Raw genomic sequence first — 14,388 nt, forward strand, 5'->3', positions numbered from 1 at the left:
GTGGCAGGAAAGGATTAATAACCAATTATTAATGAAACAGAAAAGTCTGTCTTTTCCAGAAGGAAAGAAATTTGAGACAATAAATGGAAGTTTCATGAAATCATCTAGAAAAAGATTTGAAACCTACTATATTTTCAAGATTTATACTGGAGAGAGTTCAAGGAATTTGAATGAATGGAAAGGAGAAAGTATGTTGGTAGGAGGGTAAGGATGTGATACAGACATTTATTTTCACAAGCTTTACATTTTGATTGCTGTTACTAATGTAATAAGCATAAAAAAATGTATGGAAGGAAATAGTTTTGTAGTGAGTTAAAGAGTAGTAATTCCAGACAATAGTTATTTAGACTTCCCAGAATACCTAGCTCAGTGATTAACTTCATTTTATTATATTTAGCAGAAGTATGAAAGCAAGTTGTATAATATCCTAAAGGGTTTTAGGATCTAGTAAGTTCTACGTTTAGCTGTGAAATTTGACCTTTAGCCATTTGGCCAACATATCAGTCAGACACTTATTGTATGTGCCAAAGGAAGGAATCCTATTAACAGGAAGTCTTTAGTTAGAATACTAAAGGCAGATTGAATTTGTTTGTTCTGCACTTAAATAATTTAGTTTTATACAGTTTTAAGTAACAAACTTTAAAATATATTTTTAAAGACAACTGAAGACATCAAGTTATAAGAATCAAAATGGAAAGTGTCAGGCTTTACAAAAAAAACCACTGGACTTTCTATGTATTCCAGGATATGCATAAATATGTAGTGAACCAGAGTCATCTTTGAGGAGGGGTTAATAATCTTTAGGGACACAAATTTATTTGTAATTATTTTGCAGAGGAAGTAGTTGGCTTGCTTCAACTCTTAGATCTTTTTATAAACATTTTGATTATAACATGGGCTATAATGTTTAGTATTTATTAACCTGGAGCTTATAGACCTCCATTAGAGTTCCAGATTCCATTTTCTTCTCTGTAGCTGTTATAAAATTAGGAAACTAGAATTTTTGAGCTTTTTCTATAAGGACACATCTCATAGATATTTGCCTGGTTATATGAGATTAAGTTCTTAGAGATATATCTAGTGAAAGCTTGGAAGAGAAACAAAATAATTCTTTTTTCTGTGTCTTTGGGAATTCATGTACAGGGTAAGCAAAAGTAGGTTTATAGTTGTGAGTACATGAAACACAAAGCTATTATAATAATCATAACCTACCTTTTTCCATACCCATTAGCCCACCCCTGTATTTAGCTTATGAATGCTTTATTTTATATAAATGGAAGGTGTGCGATTAGTTCCTGCAAATAGAAGTTATTTTGAGGATTATGAATGCCACTCATTCTTCTGGGGCCAATTAAAATTATGAAAAACTATTTTTTTTAATTTTTGGTTGATTGGTTAGTTTGAGAAAGAGTGGGACAGGGGAGACAGTAAAAAACTATTTTTTCCTCATAGCTCAGAAACAAGATTCTCATTTTCCACTGATTGAATTCAAAATTGATGGTTTGCCTTTTATTAGTAGTAGTCATATTTTTCTTTGAAGAATTACAAATGATCTTTTGTTGCTAATATTACATGGTTGGTAATACTGTCATTTGACCTTATACCACTGTGTGGCCTTTGGTAAAATAACTTACTTGAAACTTGGTTTCCTCAAACTCTGTAAATTGGTAGTGATTCTATTACCTCATTCGAGCTGTTTTGAGTATGAAATAGTACAGATGGAAATGACTAGGGGCAGAACAGACACTCAAAATTGTTAGCGTTCATGCCCTTTTTCCAGATTTGACATGTTTGTTACTAAAGTTTCAACTTTCTGGCTGAACTTAGAGTGGTGATCTGGTGTATTAAAGCTTGCTATAGCCTTTTTCTTTTTTTTAGTCTCCTATACATATTTATTATTAGTAATGCTTTATGTTTTAGATCAGTTGTTTCCAATCTTTTTGTACTGTACATTTATTTCTCAATAGGCTTTTTTTTTTCCACACAAAGTTTTGATAATTTATTTCCCTTCTAGCCCGGGGCTCAGTACTTAGATAGTCTTCTCTTCACCCTTTGGGTTGACAGTTTTCTCTAGGTTGCTGCTAATGATATGATAAAGCTCAGCATAGAAGGCTCTTAGGTCCAGGACCATGTCCCTGAGCTCCCCATAGGCCACCTCATCTCGCTCGTGCACCAGGCACGGTAATGCATTACATGGGTCTCCTTAGAGGCCTTGGCCACAGCATCCCCGTGTTCTGAGAAGTACTTGGAAATGGTTGTCTGGAAGGCTTCTACTTGTTCTTGACTGCATTCACCCTCTCCAGCACCTTCTTCTGGATTGATACCCCAAAGTCATTTCCATCCTCAATCTTGGGGATCAGGTGCTGGATCTACATGATCACCAGAATACATTTTTCTTTGAGAGTCCAGATTTTTGGTTTAACCAGGGCAAGCAGGGCCAAGAGCTTCTCATTCCCAGGGAGAAAGCCACACTTAGGGACTTCTTTCTTCTCCTGCTTATATGTTTCCATCTCATCATCTTTGGGTCAGGGGTCTGGAATAGGGATGTCCAGTGCGGCTTGGAGAGAGGTCAGGTCAGCCATGTTGAGGGAGTCTTCTTGCAAGAGCTGATTCACGTGTATGAGCTATGGCAAGAATCTGTAGAGGAATTCCTTGGCCTCCTGGGAAAGATTTTACCTGAAGGCATCTACCTGTTTGCAGGCTTCCTCGCTCAGGCACACCCCACAAGGCTTGGCCATGTTGCTCCAGTTGCTAGATCTCGGTCTCTCTACCTCTCAATAGGTTTTATAAAATTATCCCAAATAATAGTTTGAAAAAAATTTAGTGTATATGGCACTTTCAAAATGTACAGGTGGAGTGTGTCACGAAACCAAAAATATTATTTGTAGATATCTCTCCTAACATGACATTTAAAAAGCTGATGAACCTATGTGGAACTTTGTGAACTTCATGGCTCCTTATCAAATTGCCAAGGTTTAGTTCCTTGAAATTAGATTTTTACAGAGAGCCCTTTGTGATTCCTCTATGAATTTCAGGTTTATCATGTTTTAAATCTAGTGTTTGGTACATAATGTTTAAATGCAAAAGTACATGTATTTCTGGATTTTGGCAAGTTCAGTATATGAAACTTTGGATTTTCTAAGGAGAGGAATAAAATTGTCACAAACTTTAATACTCTGTAAGCCTGTACAGTTTTTAATAACTATAATAGTTTTTGTTCTTAATAATGCTGTATTTATAAATTTGTACATTTCCAGCTGGACCTCTGTCAGGTCAAATGTTATGGTTCTTATAAATAATTCTGAGTACATTGAATTGAGTATGTGTTTATGTATATACAAGGTGGGGCAAAAGTAGGTTTACAGTTTGAGTATGCAAAACAGTTTATTCTTGTGTTAGTATTTATTAATTATTGTATTGTTTTCCATATGAGCCACTATAAACCTACTCTTGTCCCACTTTGTGTGTGTATTTTTTTATTTCAAAACTAGAGGCCCGGTGCACGGCAATCGTGCACTGTTGGGGGTGGGGGCGTGGTTGCTGTGGGAGCACCGCTCATCCCAGTCAGCCCAGCGGCTGTGGACCCACCCTTTGAGCGGCTGCTCCATGGTCTGGCATCTTCAGTGGAGCCAGAGCACTCGCCTCGCCAGGGAACCTGGTCAGGGCTGGGCTCAGGGACAATAGCACTGAGAGGCAGTGGAATAGGCCTCAGTTCAGCGGGAGCCACGAACTTGCCCCCCAGCCTCCAGGGTCAGCTTTGCATGGCAGTGGTGCTGCCCGTTGGCCTGAGGTTCTCATCCCAGTCAGCTGAGTGGAGCTCCCACTGTGGCAGCACACTGACCACCAGGGGGCAGCTTCTGCATTGAGCACCTGCCCCCTGGGGTCAACGTGTGTCACAGTGACTGGTCGACTAGCTGTTTTGGTCGTTGTGCCTTTCGGTCGCTGGGCTTTTATTATATGGGATTGCTATCCTTGGTTGTGGCTAGTAATACATATTTAATGATGGAAGTATAAGAAAGTATAGAGCCATTACATGCTTACGCAATGTGATTTCAAAGTTATTACTTATGTGAGTATGTTTAGTTTATTGACTTATTTCTTTTCTGTTTAAATATTTTCTCTTTAAGTATTGAAATTGCATAAGCTACGCTTATTAAATAAACCTTCAGTTGCAGATTGACAGAAGCCAAGGTCAGTTTCATCAAAGACTTTGTGCTGTTCTACAATCACCATCTGCTTTAAGAATGTAGCCTTTTCTTCCCAGATGGTACCGAGAGTGATTGTTTTGTTTTGTTTTTTCTTGCATTTTCCTTTTTGCCAGAATACTTTATAGGTGGTGTTGTGTACATTCTGTTGCATCAGTTCCAGAGACATACAATGACTGATTCCTCTTCGATGTTAAAATTGATCATGGGATTAGATGTCAGCCCCACTCATCCATTATAAAGACATCCTTCAGCCTTTTACCTAATAATTTGGCAGCCATTAATTATCATTCACTAGATCCAATATTTCATTAGGTGTTACAAATTCATGATACTCCAATTCTATCATTTCTTCTCTATCAGTTGGAATTCTATAATGAAGAACTTTTCCTTATCAATTACTTGGCTGCTGTTCATATAAGACTGGATAAATGTTAGAACTTTCCTTTTATTGACTGTTTTTTCAGAATAGTGAATTGGTACCCTGGCTACTTCCAAAGGTGTAACCAGTGAGTTTGTATTTTAGTATCTTTATGAATTCAGGGATTTTTTTTTTTTTTTTTAGTTGAGACCGCTTTGCCTAACAAAAGGTTTCAAAAATGTATCCTGCCAAAACCGGTTTGGCTCAGTGGATAGAGCGTCGGCCTGCGGACTGAAGGGTCCCAGGTTCGATTCCGGTCAAGGGCATGTACCTAGGTTGTGGGCACATCCCCAGTGGGAGATGTGCAGGAGGCAGCTGATCGATGTTTCTCTCCCATCGATGTTTCTCTCCCGTCGATGTTTCTAACTATCTCTCTCCCTTCCTCTCTGTAAAAAATCAATAAAAAAAATATATTAAAAAAAAATGTATCCTTTTTCTTTTCTTTTATATATATTTTATTGATTTCAGAGAAGAAGGGAGAGGGAGAGAGATAGAAACATCAATGATGAGAGAGAATCATTGATTGGTTGCCTCCTGCATGCCCCCTACTGGGGATCAAGCCCACAACCCAGGCATGTGCCCTTGACTGGACTCAAACTCGGGACCCTTCAGTCCGCAGGCCGATGCTCTATCCATTGAGCCAAACCAGCCAAGGCTGTCCTACTTTTTCTATAAAATTTTATAGTTTTATGTTTTACATCAGCTATATGATCCATCTTGAGTTCATTTTTATTAATTTTTTTGCATATGGATGTCCAGTTGTTCCAACATCATTTGTTGATAAAGCTATTCTTTCAAAATTTTTCACCCTTGTCAAAAATTAATTGACCATGTATATGTAGATTTTTTTTGGATTCTCTGTTTCATTGATCTGGTTGCCTTTTTGATAATACCACACTGTTTTGATTACTATATCTTTATAGTAAGTCTTAAAATCAGATACCATGAGTCCTCCATCTTTTTTTATATATATATTTTAATTATTTTTTTACAGAGAGGAAGGGAGAGGGATAGAAAGTTAGAAACATCGATGAGAGAGAAACATCGATCAGCTGCCTCCTGCACACCCCCTACTGGGAATGTGCCCGCAACCAAGGTACATGCCCTTGACTGGAATCGAACCTGGACCCTTGAGTCCTCAGGCCGACGCTCTATCCACTGAGCCAAACCAGTTAGGGCGAGTCCCTCCATCTTTATTCTTTCTTTTAAAAATTGTTTTGGGTCAGGAAGAATCTAAAAATCTCAATAGGCCAATAACTATGGAAGAAATTGAAGCAGTCATCAAAAAGCTTCCAGCAAACAAAAGCCCAGGGCCAGAAGGCTTCACAGGGGAGTTTTACCAAACATTCAAGGAAGGACTAAAACCTATCCTCCTCAGACTATTCCAAAAAATTCAAGAGGAAGGAACACTTCCAAGCTCATTCTATGAAGCCAGCATCACCCTAATACCAAAGCCAGGTAAAGACAACACAATGAAAGAGAATTACAGGCCAATATCCCTCATGAACATAGATGCCAAAATCCTCAACAAAATCATAGCAAATTGGATCCAGCAGTACATCAGAAAGATCATATACCATGACCAAGTAGGATTTATCCCAGGGATGCAAGGATGGTACAGTATCCGCAAATCAGTAAACGTGATACATTACATAAATAAATTGAGAGAAAAAAACCACATAATCATATCAATTGATGCAGAAAAAGCATTTGACAAAATCCAACACCCATTTTTGATAAAAACTCTCAGCAGGGTGGGAATAGAAGGATCATACCTCAACATAATAAAAGCCATATATGACAAACCCACAGCCACCATCATACTCACTGGGCAAAAACTACAACCATTTCCCTTAAGAACAGGAAGAAGACAGGGATGCCCACTCTTACCACTCCTGTTCGACATAGTACTGGAAGTACTAGCCATTGCGATCAGACAAGAAGAAGATATAAAAGGCATCCAAATTGGAAAAGAAGAAGTAAAACTGTCCTTATTAGCAGATGACATGATATTGTACATAAAAATCCCTAAAGACTCCATCAAAGAACTATTAGATGAATTCGGCAATGTAGCAGGATACAAAATTAACACCAAGAAGTATATGGCATTTCTATACACGAATAGTGAACTTTCAGAAAGAGACTAAAAAAGCAATCCAATTTACCATCGCACCAAAAAAATTAAGATACCTAGGAATAAACTTAACTAAAGAGGTAAAAGACCTCTACTCAGAAAAGTACAGGACGTTGAAAAAAGTGATAGAGGAAGACATAAACAGATGGAAGAACATACCATGTTCATGGATTGGTAGAATCCACATCATTAAAATGTCCATACTACCCAAAGCAATCTATAAATTCAACGCACTTCCCATTAAAATACCAACAGCATATTTCACAGACCTAAAACAAACTCTCCAAAAATTCATCTGGAATAAAAAAAGACCCCAAATAGCTGTAGCGATCCTGAGAAAGAAGAACAAAGTAGATGGGATCTCAATACCAGATATCAAGCTGTATTACAAAGCCACTGTTCTCAAAACTGCCTGGTACTGGCACAAGAACAGACATATAGATCAATGGAATAGAATAGAGAACCCAGAAATTGACCCGAACTAATATGCTCAATTAATATTTGACAAATGAGGCAAGAACATACAATGGAGTCAAGATAGTCTCTTCAATAAATGGTGTTGGGAAAATTGGACAGATACATGCAAAAAAATGAAACTAGACCACCAACATACACCATACACAAAAATAAACTCAAAATGGATAAAGGACTTAAATGTAAGACGGGAAACCATAAAAATACTAGAGGAATCCAAAGGCAACAAAATCTCAGACATATGCTGAAGCAATTTCTTCACTGATACTGCTCCTAGGGCATTGGAAACTAAAAATAAAATAGCCGAAACCGGTTTGGCTCAGTGGATAGAGCGTCGGCCTGTGGACTGAAGGGTCCCAGGTTCAATTCCGGTCAAGGGCGTGTACTTGGGTTGGGGGCACATCCCCAGTGGGAGATGTGCAGGAGGCAGCTGATCGATGTTTCTAACTCTCTATCCCTCTCCCTTCCTCTCTGTAAAAAATCAATAAAATATATTTAAAAATAAAATAAACAAATGGGACTACATCAAAATAAAAGGCTTCTGCACAGCAAAAGAAACCATCAACAAAACAACAAGAAAGCCCCCTGCATGGGAGACCATATTTGCCAATGTTATCACCGATAAGGGTTTAATCTCCAACATTTATAGGGAACTCATACAACTTAACAAAAGGAAGATAAACAATCCAATCAAACAAACAATGGGCAAAGGACCTAAATAGACACTTTTCAAAAGAGGACATTCCTAAAGCCAAGAGACATTTGAAAACATGCTCAGTCACTAATCATCTGAGAGATGCAAATCAAAACAACAATGAGGAATCATCTCACACCTGTCAGAATGGCTATCATCAACAAATCAACAAACGACAAGTGCTGGCGAGGATGCTGAGAAAAAGGAACACTTGTGCACTGCTGGTGGGAATGCAGACTGGTGCAGCCACTATGGAAGACAGTATGGAGTTTCCTCAAAAAGTTAAAAATGGAACTCCCATTTGACCCAGTGATCCCACTTCTAGGAATGTATCCCAAGAAACCAGAAACACCAATCAGAAAGAATATATGCATCCCTATGTTCATACCAGCACAATTTACCATAGCTAAGATTTGGAAACAGCCTAAGTGGCCATCAGCAGATGAGTGGATTAGAAAACTGTGGTACATCTACACAATGGAATACTATGCTGCTGTAAAAAAGAAGGAATTCTTACCATTTGCAACAGCATGGATGGAACTGGAGAGCATTATGCCAAGTGAAATAAGCCAGTCAATGAAAGAAAAATACCATATGATCTCACTCATTTATGGATAATAAAGACCATTATAAACTGATGAACAAAAAACAATAAAATATATTTTTTAAAAATTGTTTTGGTTTCTCCACTTCTTTTGCCTTTTTATGTACATTTTAGAGTATGCTTGTCTATATCTGTCTATATCTACAAAAACTCCTGCTAGAATTTGATTATAATTACCTAAACCTAAAGATCATTCCAAGAATAATGGACACCTTAAATATTTCGAGTCTTCCAGTCCATTAACATGGTAGTACCACCTTCATTTTTTCATCAATGTTTGTAGTTTTCAGCATACAGATCCTGTATGTGTTTTGCTTGGTTAGTATGTAAATGTTTGATTTTTTAGAGCTATTATAAATGGTATAAGTAGTTAAATGTTTCCAATTATTGTTAGTATATAGGTATTAATTGATTCTTGTAGGTTGACCTTATATCCTGCTACCTTGATAAACTTACTTAGTAATTCTGGGGCACAGCCAGATTATTTTTTAAAAATTATAAACTGGAAATAGTTTTAAAAGTTTATTTTACTATTTTAGATGAAATGTCAAATCTAAAATCTTGAATGAGGTGAAATTTTTTTTTCTTCACTTTTCCTTTAGCAGTATACCTACTTAAGTAGCTTTGTTAGTAGTTAAAAGTTTGTATGGCCTGGTGATGGAAGCATCAACTAAAATCACCCAATTTCAAAGAAGGAGACTACTTCTCCCTGGTTTTATAATTAAATAATAGTAATACTGTCTAGTTTTATGAATTTTATTCATAGTAATAAAATTATTAATTTTAACAGAAGAATTTTACATTCATCAAATAGCATCTTTTAGCTTTGAATAATTATCCTATTTCTTCTCTTTTTCTCTTTCTTCTCAGGTATTGGGAGAGTTGCTGCTACATCTTTAGGAAATTTAACCAACCATAGTTCTGAAGATTTACCCCTTCCTCCTGGTTGGTCTGTGGACTGGACAATGAGAGGGAGAAAATATTATATAGATCACAACACAAATACAACTCATTGGAGCCATCCTCTTGAGCGAGAAGGACTTCCTCCAGGATGGGAGCGAGTTGAGTCATCAGAATTTGGAACCTATTATGTGGATCACACAAATAAGAAGGCTCAATATAGGCATCCCTGTGCTCCTAGGTATTGAGTTTATTTTCAACTTTTTGTTTTGAGATTGTCTAATGTTAGATTTTGAGATATTTTCATCAAAGAGAACAGTATCCTGAAGTTTGATGTTTGAAAGCTTTATTTTTCGAAGTTTACTAGAGGCCTGGTGGAATTCTTGCACAAATTTGTACACGGGTGGGGTCTGGCCTGCCTGCCCCAATCAGGGCTGATTGGGCTGGGTTGGCTGGGGGGAGGGGACACGGGAGGTTGGCTGGCTGGTCCTGCCCCCGATCAGGGTGTGGGGGCCTATTGGGGATGGAGCCAGCTAGGGGGTGGGGACGTGGGAGGTTGGCAGGCCAGCCCCGCTCCCTGGTCAAACTCCCAGTTGAACTCGTGGTCGAGGGTACAATTTGCATATTAGGCTTTTATTATATGGGATGATACCTTTCTCTGGACTTTTTTTTTTTTTAAACTAATGAATGACTTTATAATTTAAAAAAGTATTTCTCATTAAAGAACCTCAAAAACAGGATCAGTATTCTTATGATCAGATTCTACTTTAATGTGTTAGAATGTTTTTGCTGTAGATACCCAGAAATTAAAGTAAGTAAAACATCTGTCTCTTAACATTTAAATTCCTATAAATAATACAGACCTACCTCCTAATGTTTCAAAGTATACTTTTGGATTGTAACATCTTGCTGTTTTTATTCGATTTCAGACACGTTATGTTCTTTTTTTTCTCTTACCTGGCAGGAAAGTGAAAATTGGAATCACATAAAAGATTGCCTATCTTGCTTATTACCAGATTTCTAGCCCTCTTACTACTGTAACCAGTTGTCACATATTGCTATTGAGCATTGAAATGTGATTAATCCAAATTGAGATATGCTTTAAATATAAAATACATACTGGATTTCAAAGTACATAAAAAAGATAGTATTAGTTTAGTAATGAATTTACAAATATTCCTGATTAACTACATTTAAAAAAAAAGCTCTTAGAAGAAGGGAGGGAGAGAGAAACATTGATTGGTGGGGGGATCGAACCCACAACCTGGTTATGTGCCCTGACTGGAAATCGAACCCACCACCTTTTGGTGCTAGGATGACACTCCAACCTACTGAGCCACACCGACCAGGGCCCAATTAATTACATTTGAACGTTCAAGAACTGAACCATAAGATTCAAAATGTCTAGAATATCATCAGCATGTTAATAGATGTTTAGAATCTAGCGTAATACAGATCTCCAGTTATAGCAAACATTTGCATTTTTTAGAATCATTAAATTCCTGAAAATACATTTTAATATCACCTAGAAAACTAAGCTTTATCATTGTATTGTTTTAATCATTTTACATACATATTTAGATTTATTAATTCATATTTGAACAGCAGTTTTTTCCACTTAGTAGCACTCTGTCATTGTTTATTGAACAACTGAAGTTATCATCTCTTCAGAAGAACCAAACCAAATGCTCTGCCTGTGTTGGGCTCCCTTTGCCTACTCTCTGTACCATCTCAAACAAGCTTATGCCTCCCTGGCCTCCATTTTCAGGCCTATCACATAGAAGTATTTCAGAGCCACCCACCCAAAGGCAAGGATGAGTCCCACTTATTCCTACTGCATCCCTAGCACCCAACTCAGAGATGGGCATGAAGTGGAATGTAGCAGCTCTTTGTTGAATGAGTGATGGAAAAAAAATATGGTTACATTGTTACCAGGTAGCAGAGGACTTTGTGGTTCAGATAACTAGATTTGAGAGTATATTGAACTTTCTGTTCATCATTAAACTTACATTATTACAGAATTTTTATAGTTTACAAAGCATTTTCATAATATGCTTTTCTCAGCAACTCTAGACATTGAATGGAGAGAATAAACACCTTCATTAAGCTTACAAAGGTAGGTAGTATTAATAGCTATTTGATTGTCTATATTACGCTAATCCTTATACAGAACTCTTATATTAGGTCACTTAATCCTGAGAACAGTCATCTTTGGTATGGATTTATTTCGTTTTATAAATAAGGAGGCTGGAGTTAAGAGAAGTAAAGCAGTTTTGCTTTCATTCATACAATTTCTAAATGGCCAAATCCTCTAGACCAGTGGTTCTCAACCTTCTGGCCCTTTAAATACAGTTCCTCATGTTGTGACCCAACCATAAAATTATTTTCGTTGCTACTTCATAACTGTAATGTTGCTACTGTTATGAATCGTAAGGTAAGTCTGATATGCAGGATGGTCTTAGGCGACCCCTGTGAAAGGTTCGACCGCCAAAGGGGTCGCGACCCACAGGTTGAGAACCGCTGCTCTAGACATAGCTGACATCAAAGCCTTAGTTTTTCCTCATCTTCCAGTTGCACCGAGTTATGAAAGAAGAATTGAAGATACGATTCAGTGCCATTTGCACATTGATTTTTACATTGTTAAACACAGTCTAAATCTAACATTTTAACCCCAGTTTAGTATTGCAATGACCTTTTCTGATATACATGTAAATCTTTTTTTAAATATGCTTTTATTGATTTTAGAGAGAGAGGAAGAGAGAGAGATAAAGAGATAGGAACACTGATCTGTCTCATCTGGGGATTAAGCCCACAACCCGGGCATGTGCCCTGACTGGGAATTGAACTGGTGACCTCTTGGTTCATGGGTTGACGCTCAAAACACTGAGCCACAGTGGCCAGGCTACACTTAAATCCTAATGTTGGGAGGCAGGCCCTTCCAGTTTTGTCCAAGACTGGAATAGATCATTTTGACCTATCAGAACTCACTCTTTGGGTCAGTGCTCTCCTTAGCATTTTTCTATATAACAGTCTCTGCCCTGTGATGCTATTCTCTCCCTGCCCCCAACATACAGAGGCCATTAGAATTAATAAAAGCATGGTGGTGGTTGTGTGTGTGTGTGTGTGTGTGTGTGTGTGTGTGTGTGTGTTTAATTCTGATTTAAAATAGGTTCTATCTAACTCCCATAATGCTCTCTTAAGGTGGCAAATACAGAAAGGAAATATTACAGTTAATGTGAATATTTCAAGCATTCCTACTGTACTACACATTTTAAACCTCCTTTTCAGCCTAAATGATGAAGAAAGGCCATTATCATTTTGAGACAAACTATCAACCTTCCCAACATAAATTTACAGCTAATTACTAGTAATTACAGGAATTTATGATTCTAGTTTTAAGCCTCTGTATAAATGTTAAAATTCTAATTTTTTGTAGCCTTTGAAGTTAACCTTGAAAAGACTGAATACAAGCCAGAAGAAATTTCTAAAAATATGTAAAGATTTACCTTAGTTTATATCCATTGTCAGTGACCTACTAGTTTCTAAGAGAAGATAGATTTTAATTCCCCTATAGTATGATAAAAAATAATTGTCTACAGAGTTGCTGAGAAAAACATGTTAATTATGCTTTGTAAACTTTATTGTTTTTTAGGTGGTAGAAGGAACTGAGTTTGGACAGGAGGCTCATTAAAATAGTCTTAAAGCCTGGTTGGTGTGGTTCAGTGGTTGAGCATTGGCCCATGAATCAGGAGGTCACGGTTCGATTCCCAGTCAGGGCACATTCCTCGGTTGCAGGCTCTATCCCCAGTAGGAGGGAGTATGCAGGAGGCATCCAATCGATGATTCTCTTATTATTGACATTTCTATCTCTCTCTCCCTCTCCCTTCCTCTCTCTGAAATCAATAAAAACATTAAAAAAACAACACTTAAATATTATTTGTTTTTTATAATTGTTTAAATTTAGGGCCTTTATCTTAATGAAGGTCAATTCTTTCTTCTTAGTGTACCTCGGTATGATCAACCTCCTCCTGTCACATACCAGCCACAGCAAACTGAAAGAAATCAGTCCCTTCTGGTACCTGCAAATCCATATCATACTGCAGAAATTCCTGACTGGCTTCAGGTTTATGCTCGAGCCCCTGTGAAGTAAGTGAATTTACAGCACAAATCTTTGTTGAGGAGTGAGTGGAAGACCATACATGTGCTAGTTTTTCAAAGTGGCTATGAGTTTGGCAGGCTCATTAAAGATATTTTTTGGGTGGCATGCTAGGCACTGTTCTTGGAATGTAATCATGAATGAATAAATGAAATCTTGGCCTCAAAGAACTTTTCTGGGAAAACAGAAGTAGATACGGACATGATTAAAATTAGTAACAGTGTTATATACAAAGTATTTGGAAGTAAATAGTTATTTATTATCCAGTGTTTCTTATGTACTTTACTGTGCTAAACTTTTAAGCATGTTATCTCATAAAATCTTCCCCAAAGCCATTTCACAAATGGAAAAAATGGAGGCTTTATCTCTCTCTGCTCAGATCACACAACTGTTAAGTGGTAGATTTCAAACCTTTATCTTTTAACTTCAAAGATCATTAACTATTGTCATTGGTACTTTCTTATTTAATAATTAGAGGCCTGGTGCACAGATTTGTGCACAAGTGGGGTCCCTCGGCCTGGCCTGCGGGGATCGGGCCAAAACCAGCTCTCCGACATCCCCCGACCCCAGAATCAGGCTCCCTCCTCTCTGGTTCTGGGTGCGTCACCCAAGAACCACTGCTGCCAAGTCACCACAGCTTGGCAGCTCTTGCGTTGAGTGTCTGTCCCCAGGTGGTCATTGCGCATCACAGCTACCGGTCAAACAGTCGGATGGTCGCTTAAGCTTTTATATATATAGATTGCATTTACTTAGCAGCTATTAAATTCCTGGTACTTTGGCAGGCATTTTATACATAATAA

General features: G+C 37.6%; 1 protein-coding gene and 1 pseudogene across 1 annotated transcript in view; one reads left to right on the top strand and one right to left on the bottom strand.

Moving 5' to 3' along the window:
- Positions 1-14,388, top strand: part of SAV1 (salvador family WW domain containing protein 1) — a 30,538-nt gene that overhangs the window by 9,262 nt on the left and 6,888 nt on the right. Inside the window, exons 3-4 of the mRNA XM_070419992.1 lie at positions 9,403-9,673; positions 13,435-13,578. Coding sequence (XP_070276093.1) covers positions 9,403-9,673; positions 13,435-13,578 — 415 coding nt within the window. The remainder of the gene's footprint in view (positions 1-9,402; positions 9,674-13,434; positions 13,579-14,388) is intronic.
- Positions 2,030-2,738, bottom strand: LOC139011661 (proteasome activator complex subunit 2 pseudogene; annotated as a pseudogene).

Source organism: Myotis yumanensis, unplaced genomic scaffold (assembly GCF_028538775.1).
Source record: "Myotis yumanensis isolate MYYU_CA2020_CCGP unplaced genomic scaffold, mMyoYum1.0.hap1 SCAF_1, whole genome shotgun sequence".
In the NCBI taxonomy this organism is placed as follows: Eukaryota; Metazoa; Chordata; class Mammalia; order Chiroptera; family Vespertilionidae; genus Myotis; species Myotis yumanensis.